Source organism: Trachurus trachurus (assembly GCF_905171665.1).
Source record: "Trachurus trachurus genome assembly, chromosome: 24".
In the NCBI taxonomy this organism is placed as follows: domain Eukaryota; kingdom Metazoa; phylum Chordata; class Actinopteri; order Carangiformes; family Carangidae; genus Trachurus; species Trachurus trachurus.
The window spans coordinates 12410340-12434935 of NC_139910.1; the positions used below are offsets into that span (position 1 = coordinate 12410340).

The 24596-nt window shown below is 40.4% G+C and overlaps 2 protein-coding genes across 2 annotated transcripts in view; both read left to right on the plus strand.

Annotated features, from left to right (window-relative positions):
- dusp10 (dual specificity phosphatase 10) overlaps nucleotides 1-24596 on the plus strand; it is a 170852-nt gene that overhangs the window by 126392 nt on the left and 19864 nt on the right. The window lies entirely within an intron of this gene.
- On the plus strand, nucleotides 18248-22849 carry LOC311007280 (uncharacterized protein). The gene is made up of 5 exons (XM_084000402.1): nucleotides 18248-18403; nucleotides 18660-18740; nucleotides 18853-18968; nucleotides 19879-19961; nucleotides 21797-22849. The coding sequence occupies exons 2-5, from the start codon at nucleotides 18679-18681 to the stop codon at nucleotides 21917-21919; spliced, it is 384 nt and encodes a 127-aa protein (XP_083856528.1). The 5' UTR covers nucleotides 18248-18403; nucleotides 18660-18678; the 3' UTR covers nucleotides 21920-22849.

Below are 24596 nucleotides of genomic sequence, written 5' to 3' on the forward strand. Positions count from 1 at the left end.
CAAACTGGGGAACAGTCCGACCTTAGAGGAAGATGTAATCGCCTATAAAGGATCGTCAGGGGCTGCACATAACAACAACAACATCAACATCAAAAATATCCCTGTAATAACAACCATCGGCTCATTGTTACCTCCTGAACCAGCAGCAGGAGCTGGAACAACGTGTCCTCGCCGGTGCCACAACAGTCTGGTTTTTTCCCTGCAGTGTCCATGTGCTGGATCAAAACACTGAGAAATACAGATTTAAATGACTATACATGTGATTTTAAAAAGTAATATCAATATAAAGAAATATATGGTATAATATTAGAAAGTATAGTCAAGGTCATAAACATTCAACATCTTTACTGCCTGCCATCTACATCACAACGGTGGCCTTCAACCTCTTCTGAGACAGTAACAGATTCTATTATATAGACATAAAGATTCATTTAACCTGCACATCATAGTTCAGTATATGAACTGAATACACCGAGATGAAGTGAATGCATCTCTGTGCCTTAAGTGTGTAAAGGTACCTGAGGAGATAAAGCAGTGTGTTCAGTTTATTACGTTGTAAGTGCCAATGTTCAGCCCAGCTGGTAAAGAGCCGGTGAGGACGATCGTATTCAGCCTGTTTTACCACCTCACCGATGCTGGACATCAGAATAATATGGATATAGAAACTATGTGTTGCCATTGTCCCCCAAAGGGCACTAGCAATTACAGTAAAGGTGTGACTTAGAACTGACAAGTTTAAAGTATTTGCTTATATCACTTTGAATCGATGTTTTATTCCCCATTAAACATAATTTTGTTATTTTCTTTTACAGTGGCATTATGCAAAAGTTTGGGCACCCCTAGGCAAAATTTCTGTTAATGTGTGAACAGTTAAGCAAGTGGAAGATTAAATGATCTCCAAAAGGCATAAAGTTAAACATGAAACACTCTTTTGCAATATTTTAAGGAATATCCGTGTATTATTTTGGTTTTGTACAGTTTTAGAGTGAAAAGGGGAAACAAAGCAGCATCCTGCAGACGAATGGGAAACCCAGGAGACTTGAGCTCTCAGATAACTTTGACCAAGGCATCAGACAAGATATTTAGTATTTACACACTGTGATGGGGGGCTAATTATGCAGGGTGACCAAACATTTTCCTTTTCTGTCATTTTGAAAATGTAAAAGATGAAAATAAAATATGTATTTATTGTTTAAAATGTAAAGGGAATGTGTCATCTGTAACTTTATCCCTATTGGAGATCATTTCATCTTCCACTTGCTAAACTGTTCACACTAACAGACTTTTTGACCAGGGGTGCCCAAACTTTTGAATGACACCGTATAGTTGGAGATTTTAGAAAATACACAACGTCTTTCTGTCTGAGCGTGAGATTAAATGTCTCTTTGTTTTTCAACGCAAAGTGTGGCGTCGACCTTCTTATCTAACTCTCAGCAAGAAAAATAATAAGCGTCCCTCCCCAAATGTCTTTCGTCAAGTCTCAACTAGTGTTATCACTAGTGTGGGACAGAAATATCCTCTAATTGAGACGGCTCAGTGTCACAAAATGCTCATTAGGTGTAACCTGTGCTGTGCTCCTCCTGCGGACTAACAACACACTGTGCCATGTTTACGAGGGAGAATAATGGCAGGTGGAGACTGTGTTACTCATTCGCCAGCTGCTGAGCACATCCGCTGGTATTACTGGCCTCCGAGCAGCTCCACTGGTTCCACCAGCTCGGTCGGTCGGTGCACAGTCTGGGTGAGGAGCGGTGATGTATGAGCATCTGGGAGTGCACGCCAAGGTTGTTGGGACGTACTGTAAAATCTATCATGTGAAAGAAAAAAAAACAAAAAAAGAGTCTCTGCAGGCTCATCTGACGACTCTACCAGGCGCTTTAAAAACCTCCAGGAGCTCTGGGAGAAATTTACTGACGTCTTTTGGCCTAACCCCACTGTGAGCTGACAGCCATTATAATTGTTTGTGTAATTAATCATCAGCACAGGTTGCAAACTGAATCTATTTGCTGCCATGGCGCGGGGGGAAAAAAGAGGTGTTTTAATTTTATGCCTAGAGTTGAGAAAGGCCCTGGATGTTGCGTTTTTTTTTTCTTTTTCTGCTGTGTGAGGTTGACATTAATTGAGTTTTCTCTTCTTGTACAGTTCCTCTCCCTCCCCCTCTGAACACGGAAAACACACACTCACAGACACACACTGCAGTTGGTGACTCAGGGTCTCGCTTGGTTGGTCTGCAGGGCTCTGAGGATTTGTAACCTAAAATCCAGACTCGCATAGTGACAGTGTAACATCTCAGTAACTCTGCAAGACATTTGAAGTCTGGTATGGTTTGAGAGTGTGGGGAGAGGAAAAAAAAAAAAGACAGAGAGACTGAGAGAGGAAGACAGAGGGGAGAGAGCGTGATAATTCAGCCATGCAATTTGGACTTAACATACTGATGTGTTTGCCAGTGCTGCATGCTACAAGCAAGGGAGGGAGATAAAACAGAAAAACATGAGGCTGGAGACAGAACCGTCTTCAAAACACCACTGAAGATCAAACTGAGGGGAAATGAAAGGGAAATAAAAATCAAACTCATGAATGGAAATCCTGCAGAAGTCAGCTTTAACTCTTATCATAATTACATTCGCTCTCGGTGCAGAATCGCCAGTGTATAATGGGGGTATATCCCAAACCTATGACGCCCCCCACCACCCCCTTTTTTTTGATAACAAAAGGCTTTCGACACACTTATGATACTGGCAGATGCTAAGACAAAAAAAAATTGCTTGGGGGGGGGGGGGGGGGGGGGGGGGGGAGTCTTCAGGGAGAGGAGGAAAGAAAAAAAGAAAAAACAGCAAAAAAAAAAAAAAAAAAGATATTCCCAAAATATCCTCCCCATTCTGTCTGTGAAGTTGAAAGTGACAACTGCAATACCTTTGTTCTCAGAGTGCAGCTGCAAAAATAGCTTTCAATAATGTATTAGGAGAATAAAGACTGTGAGCTGATTTCTGGGGGAGACGGCGCTCGGCTCTGTGTATGTGCCAGGACCAGGAGCTTTCTCTTTCTCTGCTGCTGTGCACCGACTGTGAGAAGAGATCAGGCTGGTGAACACAAACTGATCCTCTTGACTTCTAAGATTGCTCTACTTATCCCGGCTGGAATGAAATCTTTGGCCTCGGAAATAAACGGCTTAAAAATCCCTCTACATATATTTACATGGGGATCTCATGTGATCAGCAGGAGACCGGACAATTACAGAGAACGGATAATTACACAGGACTTGTTCCCTCAAGTGTTGCCCATGCATGTGGCTGATGGACCACCCTCCCCACCACCACCTCCTACCCCCCCTCCACCCTCTAAAACCCCTCTGAACAGGAGACAAGCAGTGCAGAACAGCAATGTAATGACTCTGAGATGCAAAGCACCTTGACCAGCAGAGCGTTCACCTGAGGCTATGGAGGTTTAATTTCTTGCGTGCCTGAGTGTGACAAGTGGCGATCCGATCCGGACGCTGTGACTTTCCTTCAAGCTCTGCAGAGGCTGGCCAACTGGAGCACAGGCAGGGACTGAAATAAAACAAACAAACAAGTAAACAAGCAAAAAAAATAAAAAAATAAAAAAGTGATATGATCTGAAAAAAAATAGAGGCACAACAGGATCCCAGGCAGACATCAATTATTAAGACAAGCAAGACAGCTGTGACACAATCTACAGATGATACCTTTGGGAGGCAGTTTCCTCTCTTTCTTTCTTTTTTTCTTTTTTTATGACAGTATCTTGGGTGGTGTGACTCAGAATGAAATATTGTATCTAGAAGTGAATATTTTAACAAAGACAAGTGACAAACCAACTTTTAGATTCATACTCACGGTGACCGAGCTTCTGCCGCCCTGCTGCTGGTGGTTGTGGCACCAGGTGATGGAAGCGTCCAGGGGGGTTGCCACTAAACTAAACCCACCTCAGGGGTAACTCAAGCAATTTCCTTCCAAAAAGGTCGGGGCACTAAAAATCATTGGAAATTTGCATCTATCTCCATTATCAGAACAGATCTTATGTGCTGCATTTTTAATTTAAGTGATAAGTTCAGGTAGCCTACTCATGGTTGATTATGATTATTTGAGTATATATATATTTTCTTTTTTTTGGGGGGGGGGGGTTGGCTACCATAGTTCAACTCAGATTGTGTTACCATGGCAGCTGTGACCAGGAAAAGTGATGTCTGCAGTTCACCTGCAGTGAATAACACATGGTGTCAAACTTACATATCATAGAAACACTGAATTTATTGAATTTATGGCCGAGGCTGTTGAGTGACAGTTACAGTGCCTGTTATAGTTGTAAATGCATTTGAAATTGCACTTGATTTCCATTATTGTCTATTTATCTACATAGCCTATGTAAATGTGAAAGTATTGGACATTAAGAGGTCAGTGTCAAATGTATGTTTCCAGTCAGACACATATCTTCTGTATTATATATTAAAATGACTTGAAATGATCATCTCTATAGGAGCTTTCTCTGGCCGTCTCCACCAATCAGCTGCTGTGAAAAAAGTTATATTTGTTGCTGTGCTTTTAAAGTGATAATCAAATAATATGACTTCTCCTCTATCCATTGTCTAACATATTCTGAATACTATATATTCTTATACACTCTAAATAAGGTTTGTCTGCCCTCTGAGTTATTATAGCCCTCTCCTGCAGGGGGCACTCTGGCTACCTGCACCACGCTGCTTGTATCTGACGTAATGAGTCTCTAATGCTCTTTCCTCACTCTTGTTTTGAAGTCCTATCTGCACCCCTCGGCCTTAAAAGGTTTCTTATTTGAAACGGTTATGTTGAAAGGCCCGAGTGTGTGAATAGAGCATCTGGAAGATCAAATTAGCTTTTATTCAACATGTGGGCACCTTTTGTGTGGATTCACATGATGTAAGCTCTTAATTTATGCCCCTTTCTTGCCCTGCTGCTGAATGTTATGACTATAGAGGGGAGGACAATGCCTCCCGCTTTCAGTAAACATGTAATCTTAGAGTCTCACTTCCCAATCTACTTCTGCTTTTTTTTTCTCTTCTCTTCCAAAAACGAATAAAAGCATAATGGATATTTACACTACTTGAGCGGTGATATCATCCACACAGACACACCCCACACACTTATCAAACCTGCAGGCTGCAGATGAGATGAGGTGTGTGTGTGTTTTTTTTTTTTTTTTTGTTACAAAGGTGAAATTCTCTGTAACTCTACAGGTTGAATTCTCGGTAGGTCGAATGATTCTTTGAAATGGTTTTCCTGAAGCTGACCAAGTTGACTAAGTGCGCCACACTGACTCATGCGAGCATATGTAAGCCCACTGACTCACCGTGCCCCTTCTGATCTGTAACTCCGTCTACCTACAGTGGAGCAATGAACAAACAATGAGCCTGACCTGACCCAAAGAAGCCCAGTTTGTCAGAGCACAGAGGCTGCAGATAGTGGGTGATTGTGTAGTTGGAAAAATGGTATTGCATTTTGAATGAATGTGGGAGGTGGAGAGCGTGGTCTGCCTGCCTGCCTGCCTGCTTGTCTGTCTGTCTATCTGCCTCTGTATTTCCGCCTTCACTCATCTGTCTCTCAATCACAACTTCCTCTCACCCCTTCTGTATCTGGACGGACGTTAGTGGAGATAATGCAGCTGAACGTTTCCATATTATGTAACTTTGACATCACTACTGAATGTGTCATTTGGATTTTTTCATGCCTAATAGGACAGGTTATTAAATGCATTAGTGGGGGGGGGGAAAAACAAGCTTTTTAACCCTTTACAAGCCAACTGTGGGAGTAATGGATTAAAGTTGATTTGCTATTTGTCATCCAGGGCTTTCACCCATCGACAACAGATGTTCAAGATACCAACAAAATTCAGATCGCTATGAAATTATATTGAAACTTACAGTGCACTGTGTATTTGATGGTCACTCTGACCTTTTATCCATGCTTATTCCTTTTACTTGTTTAGTCCTGTTATAATTCATGCTGATATAATAAGGACTGCTCTCAAAGAAAGTCTTGTTGTATTAGAGATGTGCAATGACAATAAAGCATCTTCCTATTTATCACGTTCCCATCAACATCAGCTGTACGATGTGTTCAGAGGTAATTAGCGAATGTTAGCATTAGCATGTTAAACTGCGGTGGATGTTGAGGCGAATAAATCTGAAAACCAAAAACAAAAGACTGAATTTCAAAGAAAAATGGTTGAATTAATTAAAAGCGGTGGCCTATATTGCTGCATCATGAATGAGATGATTGTGTTTCTGTGTTGAACAACTTGAGAGCATCATTAAGAGAAATGGCGACTTCACATCTACGTCTATAGATGTAATGTAGTTTTATTGTCACATCTGTTGCTCAGGTTGACAGTCAGTGTGATTTGACTGACACTTGTGCAATGGAAATGTTTCTTTTCTTTTCAAATAAAGTGGTTTCATTCACAGTGGAAGGAAGAAATCTGTCCTAATCTTAAAGAATATGTTTTGTGATATTCTGTATGTTTCTTACTGTCAGACAAATGAAAACACCAAACAAACCATAAGTTCACCGGTCTGTCTATGCTCCCTGACTAAGCCCGGTATTTTTCTCAGAAAAAAAGTAATAATATAAGGCACGAATCGAGTAATTTCCTTCTTCAACTGGAGGAGTGTAATTACTAAAACATTACTCAAACTGGAGTTAATAATGACTTTGTGGGAGACTCTTTTTAGCCAGAAAGTTTGATGAGTTTCTAAGTATTTATGGGGGTGTATGTGAGACTTCACTTCAGTCGCCACATTGATGGGAGTGATAAAAATGTCACCAAGCAAATGTGTTTTGTTTTAAATGATTTTTGAAAATAACGTCACAGAGGAATACGATATATCAGGCTTTACAAAGCAATACTTGTAAGAAGAATCAATATAGTGTGTTTCTTCTGTTTAAAATAAGAGAAAAATTCAATAACCGCCAATAAATCAGTATGTTTTTGTGCACTTCAGTGTCAACATCAGTCCAGATGAAGCCAAACAGCTAAACAATCCCAGCTTTGTAACCTCTGTTGAATCTGTCTGCTCGTAAATTTTTATTGCCTGACCTCACTCAAAACTGTGTCCTTTTTTCTTTTGTATTCAAAAAAAGCTGTGATGGTGTATTACAGGCTGACATTACACCGCTGGCCGTTTTTTCTGCGCTGGCCTTTAAATTTGCTGTTTGTGTGTCTTTGTCCTGTGTCGAACTGTGTGTTAGGTCAGATTAACAAATGGTAAGGCCGGTGGCAGGCTGAATAACAGCATTAACCAGAGAACAATGGGAGCGTGGGACTAAGCCCTTTCACAACCTGTCTGACAGCTTGTGGCGTTGATGTCATCCTCTGACTCAGGCTGTTACCTCCGCCGCTGTTACCCTGGACGCTTGGATGCATGACATCACCAAATGACACATATCACTCTCCACTACTGCCTCCCTGCTTTCATTTCTCTCCTTTGTCTCCAGTCATTTGCATACTCATCAGCTTTCCTGCATTGAAGGCTTCCACTTTGCCACTTTGTCAGTCTGTGAACAGGGAGGAGAAGCATGAATGGACATCATTAGTTTTCCAAGGAGACTCTGATAAAGGGAGGGAAAATAAGTGAACAAAAACTGATGGGTCATCTTCTTAAAAAAAAGAAATTAGCGATGATGGTTCACAATGGCAGAAAAACAGAAATAAGCAACTATTACCAATGTTTGTTACAGCAAAAAGAACAGTGAATGGCTCACGGTATGTTTACATATGAATTAAGCAACCGCACATCGCTATATTTGGTGATTCTGATGAAAAATACATTGACGCAGAACAGAAAACAGGAAAACAGAGTTGTTATCTCGTGAAAAAGCAGATGTTTTGGTAACGTCTGTGGTTTTCACAGGACACAGACAACACACAGTTTATAACATTAAACACCATTTAAGTTATGATCTATTAAAAAGGTTAAGTTCTCATAAGCAAAAACGAGACGGATCACTATCAACCATGGAGACATAGTTGGACCAAAACTCCCTCATATCAACTTCAATCCAGATTAACCAGAGAATAGGCTATAAAAAATTCATGGATGGTTTATATTATGTTATTTACAATGTAGAACAGATTTCAAGTCAAGTTTCTTATTAGTCTCCCTCAGAGATTTGGCTTGATAAAGGCGCTATATAAACAGATTATGAATAAGAATATAATAAAACACAATTGCAATGATACAAAACTTAATTATTAGAAAATACCATTGACGAAAAACCTAAAACAGCAACGTTATTTATAGTAATCTGTGTAAATAATTATGATTTTATCTATAATAGTCAAAGATATGAAAAGCAGCTTGACACTGTGTTTTGTAGTCAGCTACTGTCTGGTGCCAGTGTGTAGCCTATTTCACCGCTTCGTTTGCATTTCACGTTTACGTTTGTACTGTTTGCATGAAAATGTAAATGCAAGATCCTGAAATTTAATATATGAAAAAACCTTCAGTATATGTCATTGTGATTTGGGCATGACATGACAGGTTTATTTTCACACCGTCTTCACTTATGTAACTACCTGTCATATTGGTCCGGTGTATGAAAAGCAGCTGTAACAATATCTGTCTGATGTTATCATGACAATGTTGATAAAGGCAGAGACTCCACACTGAATGCAAATGAGTTTCCATACAGCAGCTGAATACAGTTAGAGTGATGGATTTAGTCTAAAAACCCACAGGTAGACAGATTGTGTCCCAGCTGGATTTATGGGAAAAGGTCACAGAATTAAAAGTCTTTTAATTGACTAAATCCCATGCAGTTTATTCATTTGAGCTTTGTTGTAAAAAACACACACACAAAAAAACACACCTTATATTTACCCTCTGAGGAGCTCTAACTGGACTCTACATGGACTCATAAGAAAATTACAAGAAAATCCCGCTTTGTCAGGGCTAGCTGTTAGCATATTAACGGGAGCGTACCTATGTTCCCTGGGTCCAATGTAGCCTACCCCAGGTCCTACGTTCCCCTATCCTCTTTTTGAAAAAGCGTCCCATGTTCCCCGTTTTTCCCAAAAAGGGTCCTATATTCCCCGGTCGCAATACATACCGGGGAACATGTTCCCCGCTGTTGCTGGTCGATGGACTCTCTCTACTTATCTGGACTCTCTATCTATCTAGCCTGTCTAGCCTCTACCTGGTCTTTTGACCTAACTTAACCAACTCCTTTCTTCATTGCCTAAACCCAACCAATGGGACAATTCCACTTCTCACTCAAAGTCACAACTCAACTTCTCACTCAAAAATAAGCAAAAATCTGCAAAGTCACAACTGCACTTCCAGGTATGGGACCAAAAATGGCATGTTCCCCGGGTCCTTTTGGGGAAAAAGTGGGGAACATAGGGATGATCCCATGTTAAAGCAGAAGTAAGCGATCCGGTCGTTTTGGCTAACTTCTTGTCAGCCGATGGAGTTAGCAGTCCCCACCCCTCGTCCCTACGTCACCACATTCACGCGCATCCCTTGGCTGCACACACAGAGAGGACCGCCCCTTTATGCCGTTCTCTCTCCTCATTGGATAAAGGTTCTAGGATACAAGGAAAGTTTTCTCCTCGGCTTACAGCAGAGCAGAGTGACGGACAGACCCGTGTTTCAGACCAAACACTCTATGTAAGTGATTGCTGTCGGAAGATATAACTATTTAAGACTTATATTAACACAAATATTCCGCTTACTTCTGCTTTAACTAAGTGATAGAAATGGAGGCAAAACAAGTGTGGTTAACATGGTGGTGTTGCTTTCCACAGATTCAGACAGGTGTTAGCTAGTAGGCTATGTGTCAACTTTTATGTTTTGTGACTGATAAACAACATTAATGCTAACGCCAAATCTGGAGCCAACGATAGTGAAAAGTTTTTTTTTAAAGCTGCCAATTCAGATAAGGTTTTTATTTACTATTCTACACACCTGGTGTCCGATAAGTCTTTGACTTTCCTCTGTCATTCAGGAGGTGAAGCGTTTAACATTTTTGACAGCCTCAACAGCTTGTGTTAAATAAAAAGGAGGGAGGAGTTAGTTAGCATGAGCTGTGTTAGTTATACTGTCCAGAGAGGTGAGAACACAGAAACTGACACTTTGTTTGAAAAATCGTCTCAATAACAACGCAAAATCATTTCGCCTCACATTCAGATAATTGTAGACGAGTGTTTCACCTCCAAGTGTTGTATTCTAGACTTGTTTTACATTGTCTCTCATTAATTTACAGTCCTATTATTATTATTATTACTGCAGATACAGTCCAGATCGGTCGTCCATTCCCAGAGCAGGGAGGCAGCTGCCAAGAGAGGGTAAGTAAACCTCAGCCTCCTCTGGGACGGGCCATGCACAGCTAAAAGGCCTAGCTGGCTCCCACACAGCCATGCAGCAGGTGACCCTCCCTGTCCTAGAAACTGTTGCTATTTAGACGTGATTAGCGACGGGTGCAGACAAGAGTCATTGTTATTTATATTGTGTTATCCCTGTGTTTGTTTCGTGGGTTGAGGGCAGCGTGTACTTCTGATAAGTCGCTCTGTTGGAGGGTCACGGCTGAGAGGTTTGGTTTATAACCTCTAGGAAGACGTTTAATAAACAGACACTCACTGTGGGTGATGGGTATAAATATCAGTGGGGGGGACATCATCTAATACCCTCAGTCGTGTAAGTCCATCCATGTGTATGATATGCTTCCATTCTGGGATAAGGTCAGAATTAAATTGGGCCTCTCCACTGCAGGCAGACTGACCAAATTTGCTATTCTTGAGATCATTATCTCACATTTCATCAAAGCATGAGGTAAATCAAAATCGCAAGTGCACACACAGCCACTGTTACATATATACATACCTACACTTCAGTGTATAAAAGCCGGGGATGCTCCATCACCGGCTTTATACACCATAAGCGCGAGCGTATACGTCAGCAAGTGCGAGCGAATGTTTAAATTTCTTCATCGCTAACTAAACAATATTTGGTAGTTGCTAAGTGACCGTGAGGATGAGTCACCCCTCCTCAGGCGAAGGGACAAGCCAACTTGAATGAATAATACTGAGCAGACGAGCCCAACTCAGAGAAAATAGGGTTGTTTTGAGTTCAGTGATGGAGCTGTTATTGTTCGGTGTAAACCATACTTCTCCTGGTAATCTGTCACCCCCCCCCCCCCCCCCCCCCCCCCCCTGTTGTCCCCTCCCTCTCCTAGGCAACACCTAAAGAGACGTGTGCTTTTAGCAGATAGTTTTTCTTTCTTTCTTTCTTTCTTTTCTTCTTTAATATTCACTGCCTCCATTCAGCAGCTAATTTCATTGAATTTCTAAACCTTCAGCTGGAACTCCCCTAAGGGTTTGTGAGACGGTTTTTGGAGGAAGTGGGTATCACAAGGTGACTTATGTAATGTGTTATAAATGTGACTTCTACTAACACATAGGTACAATGGTGTCAGAGAGCTTTTTTACAGTACTTTCCAAATGTTGTTTGGATAATGTAAGGAAGCACTTTTACAAACTTCATTTTACGATCATATGTGTTTGTGTCCTTTAGTGTTAACAGTTAAAAAAAAAAAGAGGGGGAATTAACATGTGGTGTACTTGCTAATAATGAAAGAAGTTTAAATGTCACTTGAAAGAGGAGAAAGGAGAAGGTATACTGTGCCGGTTGAACAGTAACTTCGAGAAAGCAGATGGTGTAAATCCTGCGTGAACAATAGAAGCTTCTTCATTGTTGTTTCTCAAACATTAAGACTTGACACCTGAAGGGATTTTGAAATGTAAGCACTGAAAGGAGTCCAAGTGTCAGTCGAAGCAGGTGTGATGAAATTATAAGGTACTGAATGAAAGAAAGTTATTGCCCTTATTGGACTAAATTGTGTTTGGACAGTCAAAGTCTGTCAAAGTTGGTGTTCAAATGTGAAGACCTGGGGCCTGAAAGGGTTTGAGGTGTCAGTCAAAAAGTGTGAGTGCTGCTGGAAGGATCTGACAAAACCAGGTGATGGGTAAAAGACAGAAGCAGCTGAAATGTCATTTGATGTATCACCAGTGAAAATCTCGGTCTGGATCCTGAAAAAAAACAGGCTTTCTTTTGCCAGGCTTCATTATTCATATCATCCATTTCAATGCCTGTTTGATTGTTTGGTAATTATTCATTGTTGAATTCAATCATTATCACAAGATTCAGTTTCCCTCTATTGCTGTAAGACTGATTAGTTATTGACTCCTCTGTCTGGAGATGAAATCTTCACTGTGTTACCAATTTACATGTTGCAGGTGTTATCAGATGTTCAGATATTACATAGCTATTTTGGGGGGTTTTCTCAACATGTGATGTCTGAAACCTAAAATATGCCGCGAAACCCCCCAGAACTCACTTTTCTGTCACATCTTGTCAGTTTGTACAAAAGTTTGGACAGGAAATCGTCTTTCCTCCCGCAGTAAATCAAAAAATAAACAAAGGCAGTCACGGTGTGTGACAGTATTTCAGAGGGAGGCACCATAATGCATCGACAGATTGGGCTGACAGTGTTTTATTATTTTTTCTCTTCTTGCGGGGCTCTCAAAGCTCAGACAATGATAGTCGCGCAGCTTTAGTGACGAACAGAATGTGACTTTGGAAAGCTGTGGCAATGCTCGGTTAAGATCTCTCTTGTTCAATTAAACTGCCTAATGAAGCCGGTGAAATAGATTTAAAATGGCACTAAGAGAGATAATCAGGCCATCAAGTTTCAAGAGGTTAAACATGTTTGAAGCCGTGCGTTGTTCTGTGTTACAGGCTAACGGAGTGGAAGCTGATAAACACGCAGAAAGTAAACGGCCATAGGTCGACAGGCTGTTCAATCTTTGGCAGTGCCCGTCCTTGCCGTCGCTGGACATGTTGCTTTTCAAGCTGTTGAGTCTGCAGTGCGCCCATCTGTGCCATTCCCTCTCAGAAATCATCGGTAGCAACATTTTTCCATTTCTTAAATCCTTTGATAGAGAGATGAAGTTAATGGCCAGATGGGCAGAAGTTCTGGGGAGCAAGGGGGCAGCCTCCTGCATATTAAAGCCCTAAAAACATCAATTAGTAAATGGGCTAATTTGTAATTCAAACACACGGCCTCCTGGGGCTTTTCTAAATGACAACTGGTTTCTAAGGTTACATAAGGTGAAGCTCTTCCTGTGCTGCTCTAAATGTGACATTGAGTTTGCACCTTGCTGAAGACAGGAAGTGGTTTGGGTCTTTCATCTGGGCCAACGAGTATCGCACCACCATCAGTCACATTTTCCATGCTGAGCAACAACACACACAAAAAAAAGAAAAGGGGGCTAACCACTTGACTGTGTTCTACATCAAAGTTTTCATATCATGTGTGTGATCTCTAAACAGACACACAAAGCCTGACTCTGTCAAGTTTTCCATGCGCTGACATTTATAAAGGAAGACAGTCGACTCAATCCAGATCAAGATCTTGCGAAAGGAAGAAAATGGTTGTAAAACGAGGTTTCTTATCCCGCTGAACACTCACAATGAATAATAAAAAAAAGAAGCTTATAACATCTATAAACATTTAATCGGCAGCAATCACTTTGACATCCACCTACTCTCGGTTTCATATCACAACACCTCTGAGAAATTACTGGTAGCCTTTTGATGTAATTTTGGGATCTTTCCACACTGTCAAACCACAGATGGTTAAAGGCAGCTACCTCAAAAGCATAAGCATAAAATAATAAGCAAATATCTGCCACTAAAACAAAGACTGTTGGGTCTTTTCTTCATTTATTTTTGAACAACAGGAGAACTGCATTGCTTTCTAACACAGGGTACATCCCCATATTTGACCACACTAGTATATGGTTCATCAGGAATACTGTCTTTTAGGTCTCTATACCACAAATTTGCAACAACCAATACAATTTGAGAGAAACAACAAAGCCAACTGAATTACATTTTGAGCTAAGCTATACGACAGTGGGGATGGTTATTTCAGTCCGATCGATCCACCACTTTGCTCTGAGCTGTAACTTCCCAATAAATATTGGCTGAATTGGCATTAAATTCTGTTAAGACATTCATGTCTGCATTGGGGACGAATTGTATTAAATAGGAACTATGTTAGATTCTTACCTTAATTAAACAGATTGGGACTAATTGTGATGGTTAAATGACTTGTTACGGGGAGAATGGAGTAGCTCTGTTTTCGCCCTTTACGACAGTGAAATGTGCACTCAGAAACTGTAGGGGGAGCTCCGAAGAGGAAAAAAAACAAAACAGTAGTGAAGAAGTGACCAGACTAAGTTCCCCTTTAAAGGGATAGTTCAATATTTTGGCATCCAAAATACACAATCCAACAACTCCAAAACGCTCTTGTTTTCGAGGCAAATACAGAGACTGCTTGCCGAAAAACTGCCCCTGACGGGAAAACGCATCAGCAGTTCTGCATGAATTTACCTTGAAAACAACTCTGTTCTGTTATTATCTCATAGCGTGGTGAATGTCCAGGTCACAACTTGTCCACAAGAGCGTTTTGGAGTTGATGGATTGTGTATTTGATGAGTTTGATGAAGGAAACCAAGAAATCCCATTAGCCTCCGTAACGTAGCCCTGAGCAGCTCGTGGCTCTGCTCCGCCATTCTAAAAATAGCTTGCACCGACATTTAAGGTAACAAACCTACTCCTAAAACTATAGGGATTATGGCAATGGGCCAATTTGCCAAAATGTTGAACTATCCCTTTAAATTTGGCTTGTGTTGCCATCAGATCAAAATTTTGAGAAATGTGCCAAACGTTCTTGTTTATGATTAAAAAAAGGCAGTGAGTGACATTACATTCCCATCCACACCTGTCTATCTGAGATCTGTGCTACTTGGCAAATGTTTTTCTTACAATACATATTGGCAAGAAAACCGTCTTAGTTTATGCTTAAAAGCTGAAGTGACTGTGAACTAAAAGTGATATGAACCTGGGTGCAACCAAACATCTACCCCGAACCTCATCCCACACTTTTCCTTAATGATGCCAATTAAGAGAATTCAGGCAGAGATGTTTCCTTTTATGACATATTCACAAAAACAAACCAGTACACCAGCATAGATTTCTAAGAGGTAGGGTTGACATAAGGCTGTTTTGATTCAGAAATCTTTGATCTACAGTAATAAGAACTGAGTCCTTCTAGGAACCGGCGCCACTTCCCGGTAATTCTGCTTCATTGTTCCTGATCATCATCACTAAAATGTCATCACGAAATAACCACAAACTCCTGATCAAAACACCAATCTCTGATCAAATCATTTTCACAGTTCTGATTGTGTGAACTTGATTCTCGGTAATCCCTTCAGTCTTTTGTGATGCAACCCACTGAATCGCGTTGAGCTGAAGAGCAAGGTCTTAATATGTGTAGATCCAACTTCCATTTATAAGAGAGAGAGAGAGAGAGAATATCATGGTAACCGCGTGACAAACGTTTGTCCAGAGGAAACCAGCCACACAGGCAGAACTGGTTCAATTTACATAACTGCTCAGGTCATGATGCAGCCACTGTTTGATTTCCCAACAGATCTCTTAAATGTTTACTCAAATGTCTCCCTCTTATTCATCAGCACATGTTTCTATCCTCCCACTGTATAAATATACATACGTAAATGTTAACTAATATTAATGTGATCATTTCTAGAGATTAGACTACTACAGACTATTATATTATATCACTATTTGCCTGGTATCTAAGTAGCCATCTCCAAAACATTTTATGAACTGACAAAGACAGTTTACAGATCAATGGGAGGCTTTTTTTTGGCATTACATTTATAATAGTTTTTTTTTAATCCACAAAGTCAATAATGGATTTAGTTCTCAGACCCTTTAATTAACTAAAACTACCAATATGTCAATTTATAAGTACCTACTCAAGTGTAAAATGTGTACATGTAAAAGTTTTATTCATCTTAATGTAGTATTTTCTATTACTATATGACTCTTTGGCCCAGTGGTTCCTGACTTTGGGGTTGACCCCTCTTTCAAAGGGTCACAACATAAATCCAGGGTTTGGGGGCCGTGATCATGTAGCTACATCTGGCACACATAAGCTTCACTTTTTGTCCTTCAAAAGAATAGTAAATATTTAATTTTGTGGAATAAAAAAAAAGCTAAACAAAACAGAAAAAAACACATCATCCAAAGGCAGAGGGGGTGCTTGTTCACTTACCCTTTATCACACATTGAAACAGGACACGCTGGGAATCCAATCTGAATAAGCTTTGATCAGCTGTGTCCATTTAAAAATAACAGTACAGGGGGCTAAGAATAGCAGCAATAATACATGCCCTAAATTGCTTTGGGTTGCCAATGAGGATAAATAGAGAGCTCAGATTATATTTGGGGTCTGAAGCCAGCGAGACCCTTTAACCGCAACATGGGTCCTGTCATATGGGACGGTGCAGTCGGCCAACTTGGCACTCGCTTCAGAGCGCTGCTGCCAAAGACACCTACTTATTACCACCAATAATGTTACTTCTCCATCCGGCGCTCAGGTCAGTTGAGTTGTCTTACACGAGCTAGACTCTCCCTTCACCAACCATTATGAGTCTCCGGCAGCTTTTAAAAGGAAAAATGAGTCAAACTAAAGGAATACACTGACTGGACACATTGGCACACTGCCCTGAATGCCTGATGTCATTTGACTTTAACTAACCCGGTCTGCTTGGCTGGTTTTTAAAAGGAGTAATAAAAGGGACTAGCGGTGTCATGTGTGTTTCAAGCTTCTGCCATACAGGTCTGGTTAATGTTTAAACCAGATTGAGTCATTTTCAGTGTCAACCACACGGAAACTGCCTTTAAAAGTGGTGTGAAACATTAACACACGGTTGTAAACAAAGACAAATTTGTTGGATTGGATTATTCATCTTCATGCGCTTCTCCTCGCACGCAATTAAAAGTATTAACTTAAGCAAAGATGAAATAAAGAAACTGTGGGAATATGAAAATCTACAGATGGCTTGTTTGTTCGTGAAGATACAGATAACATCTAGCGCGCTCAGCAGGCCCCTTCGAATGATTCATTCGGAAAAAAGCTGACCAGAAGGATGTGAAGAAATTAAATCAAGGGCAATGAGAATTCACAAGAAATTAAGATGCTTTAATACGAGGAAGTATAATATTATAGCTGAGCTGTTGCAGGAAATGTTATTATCTCTGCTCAGAGGGCTGACTGTCTGTTTCTTTTATATATTATATACCACCACAGTTTAAACTTTACATATTGCCGAGATTTATTTTGACACTAATTATGATATATACACGTTAAGACACAGTGTGTACTTCACACCGGAAAGCAGGCCAATATAGTGTATAATTTGTCGTTACAATTGATGTTTTGACTATAGGGTGACAGCAGAGCCATTGTTCTCTGACACATGATTGACTGAAGTGTTCATCAGGGTGATGCAGTGTGGAAAGAAACGTGGCCGTTCATCTTGTCCATACAAAATACTACATTGTGTATTGTGTAGAAGTCGAAGACACTTAAGATGTGGTGCCCCTACTGTACCAACCCAGTCGCCAGAAAGAAACGTTCACTATGGACTATTCTGCAAACTCCAGAAAAGTCCAGGATCAACGTTTCCGAGCGAAAATACGTTATACGCCAACATTACGTTGCCCATTCATTTAACGTGAGCCAATTGCTGCGTTCATTATCAACGTTTTACATGTGGCTGTACAACGTTATTTTTTCGCTGGAAAAACAACATTTTAGGATATATTTGGCATGGTTTTGATGACTTTTTTAGCGAGAAATGTGTGTTTTAGTTTCCAAATGTATGTTGAATTAATGCAAATAAGCTTGTGTTTGTAACATATTCTGCGAATTTGAAAATTGAAAACGTATATATTCAACATTATTCATTAAGCTTTCTGGCGGATAAAATGTGATTATTTGGCACTATTTGAGGACATTTCTAGCGAGAAATGTGTCTTTTACTTTACAAATATGTTGAATGAATGAAAATTAAGTTTTATTTGTAGCCTACTCCAGCGATATTTTATCCGACTGATTGGACTCTCCCACTATGCTGTGGGCACTGAATTATGATTATGAAAACCTGATACTTTTTTCGTTTTGACGAAGATTTTTTCAGCTTGTAGTTGCTGTCGTGGTTGTTTTAAACGCTATTTTATGAATGTAATTTTTTTTTTCATTATTGTGGTAGGCCAACGTTTGGTGCATTATTTTAATCATAAACGTTATATTTATTCAGTTAATGTGTATTTCGTTTGTTAGTTATTACGAAGATTGCTCAGATTTCCATCGTTGCTATGGTTACAGTGAACGATCAGCTGATTTCATTGTGACTGACGTAGCTTCCGGCAAGTCCGTCATCGTCTCACCGACAGGCAGCCCCAGCCCCCGTTCAGGTAACGTAAACAAACAACATGGAAAATTGTGATAAAATAATTAACAGTTAAAGCTATTTTACCTCCAAAAACCAGCCAGTGTCGTCAACCACAAACAAAGTTTGACAGATGTGGTTGATCAAAGTTGTTAAACTGGCTGACTTTACTAGCTGCACTGTTTGATGTAGATTTTAATGATTAGGCTAACGTTAACATAGCTAGGCTAACATTAATGCTACATGCCAGCCCTCACTGTACTTTTCTCACTGTTTTACAGGTAACAGATAATACCTACAATGGCTACAGCTGAAGCTGAGTTCAATGAGATGCTCAGTAAAACGAAGAGCCTGACACAAAGGTAATTTAAATATCTTATTCCATGCATGGGGATCAGATATTATGATGCATTTGTGCAGGAAGTCTGTGTGGTTAACTGCATTACTTTGATTATATTGTGTTGTTTTTTTTAGGTCAAAAAAGAGGACAAAGGCATCAGACCTGCCACGATGGAGAAAACGTGATGATCATCTCTGTGTCCTTGAGGAGACCGGTGTGGAGATGCTTGATGAACAAGAGCCAGGATTTGGTATGTGATCGTGATAATTTGTGCATCATTATTCTTATTTTGGTAGAAAAACATCATGTTAGGATTTCTATGCAGATGTACCAGTCCAAGAAGCTTTCTGAAGTCTGTAGTAGTTGTAGTCGTAGGCCTGCACACCTCAACATCACCATAATACTTCATTTAGAATGTGATTTTCACAGGGCCTGATTTAAGCCACAGTACCACCTTAAATTAGCTCAGTGCAGCATCACACCGTTGGTGGTGCTCTTACCAATCATATTTCCAACACACGCAACATAACACCACCTGAGAACTCTCTCCTAAACTTCATATGGATGCTGGCAGAAAATGGAGTATGCCAGGGTGGGCTGGCTTATGCAATATTTACAGTTGCCACCTTTTAATTCTACATATAAGTGTATTTTCAATTATTCTGTCAACAGACTGGCAAAGTGTGTTTGAACACCGTTTTACCAGAGTTTTATGGAGTGGGTGATAAGCTCTTTCAAGGTGGACAAGCTGTGCGCAGAAAGAGGATGACACTTGTTGGAAATTCCCACGGGTCACGTGATTCCCGCGGGATGGGAGTCAAAGTTTTATTAATCCTGTGATTGGGACGGGACGGGAGCGGGCAGGAGCGGAAACTCCATTAATAGATGATGATTTTCAGCCGTGTTAAACTACCAAAAGGACAGATGCGTCCATTTTTGCCGTCATCTTTCAGTGAGCCAAAACTATTTTGGCTTGCGTTAGTTAGTTAAATGGGGAGTGGGCGCAGGAGACACACAATAACAACAAAATGCAACATTTTTGCAACATGTTTGGGGTTCATTTGTGTATTTTCCACATAGATTCTCATTGAACTTCTTGTACTACTTGAAAGTTTATTTTTAAAATAACATTAGAAACTTTTTGTCTTTGTATGCACCAGGAAAGGGCATCTGTGGTCGGTCTCAGCTGAATGCAGCAAAGGCGAGGACAACGAGGAGGAGTAGCTCCAGCCTTGATGAGCAGGTGTGTATCATATAAGAGTTATGCCATCATGGCATTATTCTTTGTGCTCTAAATATGTATGTATATCCACACATCAGCTGACCCACACTATAGGCCCAGTTCCAATCCGCCCCATAAGACTCAGGCCCTGAACCCTCACTGACTAAAGTGACGTCAGATCTAAGACAGAGTGTGAGAGACTGTGAGGGTCCAGATGCTGTAAACATGACTGGAACAGCACTTACCCACTCTCACGATACGTTACCTTGACAACAAAATGTTGTTGACTCCGGTCATGAAATGATAATTTACTGTAATTTCAACACGCACAAAGTGTGTGAGGGGGACGGACTCAAAACAAAATGTTCCTGGATCAGATCTGATCAAATCATCATCAATACTCTGCAGTACTACTACCGTCAGTATTAACGTGTGCAAACTGCACATGTTAATACTGACGGTAAACTTCTTTTTTTATTTTTTTGTTGCCCCTGTCCATTAACAATAAAGAGAGCGGCAGAGCTCTCTCTGACTACGTTTGTTTATTTGCTTTTTGCTTTTTTTTTTGAACACTTGCGTTCCAACGGCATCACCATGCATCAGTGCTAAATTACGGTAAGGGGGCAGTAAGGGCTCATTCACTGACTCACTGACTTGATGATCTGACAACGGAACAGCCCTCACACACTCACGGAATTCCCGTGAATGCGCCTCTAAGGACACACTCACACTAGGGCCAGTTGATCCGTACCGTGCTGAAGCCCGAATGCCCCCCTCCCCTGTCCCCCGCTGGCCCGCACTCACACTACCTCGAACCCAAGCGTGCTGAAGCACAGTTGCCTCCGACACATACGTCATCGCGTTGATATACCAATACATCCATGATGCGCTCTGACTGCAGAAAGAACAGCGCTTTTTAATTGTTTGACCGGTTGTCATGGTAACATCTTGAAGTTTAATCAAAGCGATGTCAACTAGCTATGTTTATGGCGCGACGCAATCGTGACTGTTGTTTACACGCGGTTGCAGACACGAGGTGGAGAACGAGCCCGCGACGCATTACTGTACGCATTCCTGGCCAAGCGTACCGTGCACACCTCACCAACCGTGCCGGGCCAGGGAAGTGTACCGTGCTCAGGCACGGTACACTTGCACTCACACTGGCAATAGAATCAGGACTTTAGTCTAGTGTGCCTAGTGTGAGTGCACCCTAGTCAGTGTGTCCGTAAGGGCTCGGATTGGAATTGGGCCATACTCTTCTCTCCAAGTTATTTTGCACTTCATCTATTCACAACTGTACTACACTTGAATGAAAATCTGTCTAACTTTCACAGACTAACACAAACCCAGTTGAATGAATTTATCTATTGGGCTCTTTTTTTGAAACTACAATATTAGCTTCATCTTTTTTGTGTGACTGTTAATATGTTTGCCATCAGTACAACAACAATTACTGCTATTAAGGGTGTACGCAACTATACTAAGTGAAGGCTGCCCAGAATGCAGCCACCTGACTGCCATGAAGTCCTTGTTGTCTGTGCTTTATCCCAAGGCATATGGCATCAAGTGCAATATCATTTTATTTATTATTCGTTTCATATCCAATTACAGTGATATTTAACAGTTCTTATTAGCTATAATTTGATGATGTTTACATAATTGTATTGAATTCTACAACCCATAAGACACAAGGTAATACATGGTTTATCATTATTAAAGGTGAAACTCAGCATGATAATGCTGACAGTCATTGGAAAGTTTCAAATCCAGTGAGCGTGCTGGATTACAACGCTCAAACAAACTAATGAATGTTCCACAGACTCAGACTAATGATGTGCACTGTTCTTTAATTACAGATAAAGTGGGGAGCAGACAACCAGGATGGAGCTGGATCTACGTTGGTGGAGGAAATGGGCAACTCTTTCCTCTCCAGGACTGCCATTATCACTAAGCTCATGAGTAAGGGAGGTTTGTTTTAGGCTGTTACACATTGTTATAGAGTTATGATTTACATTTCACTACATTTTAGCATTACATGACTATTGTATTTCAGGTATTTTAGTGGAATAGTCCGACTACATTGTTGTTAGTTACAGTAAGTGAGCACAACATGATACTAAAACAGTTAAAACCCGACTCAAAAAGTGACCAACAGGGGCTCATGAAAGTCTTTAGCTTCTCTTTGCACCAGACACACCAGCATCTCCACAGGCAAAGGCAAAGCCTAGAGACCCACAAGGAGGAGATAAATTAATACATTCTTGTGAAACAGATCAGGCCAGGTGTATAGGGCTTTGTTTATTTCGTGACCATTTTTCATCACCACAGTACTGTGGGTTGTAGTCAACGACAAAGTAGATTAAACGTTTTTCCTCAAAACTGTAAAGTTTAGTACTTCCTATTGCTTGTTGTGAACTGTTTTCTTCTCTGTACTATATGTCCTGTATACTCTATGTCCAACATCTATGTCCCGTCTGGCCGTCCTGGGTGTGGGATCCCTCTGCTGCTCATCCTGAAGTTTCTCCTGTTTTTTTCTCTCTGAAGTTTTTCCTCAGTGGATGTGAGGGTCTAAGGGCAGAGGATGTTGTTGCTATGTAATGACCTTGGAGACAAAGTGTTTGTAAAAACAGGCTATACAGATAAACTTGCAATGCCGTAAGTGGTTAGATTTTCCACCACTAAATGTGTATGTGTGTATAAATATGTGTAGATGGTCTTACTTAACCATGTTTTATTCTAGTTGTAATGATCTGTGTATGTATTCTTTATCTGTAGTATGAAAATGACTCTTTAAGTTTTGTTTTTACCACCCTGTGTTATAAAATGACAATTAAATGAATTCAAATCAAATGACCTTGATTCCTTCACTTCTTGACCCTGCAAATGTACAGAAACGTTAGTATTTAAAACACAATTTTCTTTCTATCACCATATTCCAATATATATAATAATTTCATTTCGATAGGCTACACTGAAATCTGCAATCTTTTGAGTTTTTCACCATATTGCATTGGATAGATGTAGCCATCTTTTATTGATAAAATTGATATAGTAAAACTCCTCTCTCACAACTTCTTGTAACCTCTCTGTTGTGAGCCTTGGACACCTTGGGCTGCGTTCAATAGCTCAATGCTCTAATGTAAGCTAAACTGGCTATTAACCCATCTGGTTGCATATTTTTTAAGCCACATATTATGAACACAGTCTTCAAACAACACTCTCACTTTATAGCAACAAAAATGTGTCGAGGAATGATGCTTGGGTGTTCCGTTTTGAAACGTTGCCTAATCCTATTGCCTTTGAACGCATCCCGTTCAGACCGCGAAACAGCGTGGCAGAAATCACGTCTAAACTAGCACTAATACATTACTATTTTTATATTTTATAACATACAATCTCTCACGATATAAACATATATGTCATGGTTATGCGTTTTTTGTTAAAGAATGAGCGAATAGACGCTTTTTGAACCCTAGTGTGACAACCCCAACCCCAACCCAGGAGAACGACACAAGAACTACATGTTGCCATAGTGACACGTTGACTGTATGTGCGCTCCGCCATGTTGGTTGTAGTTCTAATGTGTTTTCCCTATTATGTTTGTCTAAGACCAGGAACATTGTAATCTTTTTATAGGTTTTCTGGGGTGCCGAGCACATGTGTTTGGTCAGATTTGATGTGTGTTCCTGTTAAAAGGGAGAAAATGTGTTTTGTGCCATATTTGACCCTATTCTTGACCCCTTCCTGCTGGTTTGCCATTGGACCTGATAGTAGAGGTCAAGAGCTTTCCAAAAATGTGTATAACTTGTCTGTAGCACATTTTGTTGCTGCTCTAGAAGCCTTTAAAAGTGTGTCAGGATCAAGGTTCAAAGGTCACTTGTGGGGAGCAAGAGCTGACCTCAGTTTTCATACTGACACATGTTACTCCCTAGGTCAAGACCTTTCCAACGATGTCTTCATTGTTGTCCTACGACAAAGTTTAATTTTCATCTTGCTTGAAAACTATGGCCCTTTGAGATATACGTTCCTAGCCCTATCTATGAGCCTAACTGGATGAAATCAGTCAAACATGTTTTCAGGGGTAGTGAGTGGCCAAAAATTGTTCAAGATGTTGGTGTCTGACTTATACACTGTTAGACTTTAAAATTTTGACCAGTTTAGACTAATTTTCCTCATAATCTACATCTACACAAAGGTCAGACAAGGAAGACCAGCTGTCCTCTCTCTAATTAGGATGCCCTGACTCTGAGAAAGGAGGTCAGCAGCAGAGAACAAAACTTTAAATAGCCTAACCAATCATTCTATACAATTTTCCCACTTGCCCTGATAAAAATCTATCTATAAATCTAAATTTCTCTTATAAATCTACACCAAATTGATACTGCAGTTTTGATTTGTGTTAGCCCCTCCCCCAAATTTAGGATATGTTACAGTCTTACAATCACAAGTGCACTGTATGTTGGATGGGATACCCCTCCTCCCCAAGTATATAAAAAAAATGACATAACTCTGTTATAAGTCTGTTATAACACCTTATTCTATAATGGCTGAAAGCCATATGGTCTCCTCACCTTCCTTTTCTCCAAGGCATTAGTGAAAGGTATTAGTGATTGCTGTTTCATTTGTACAAAACACACACACACACACACACACACA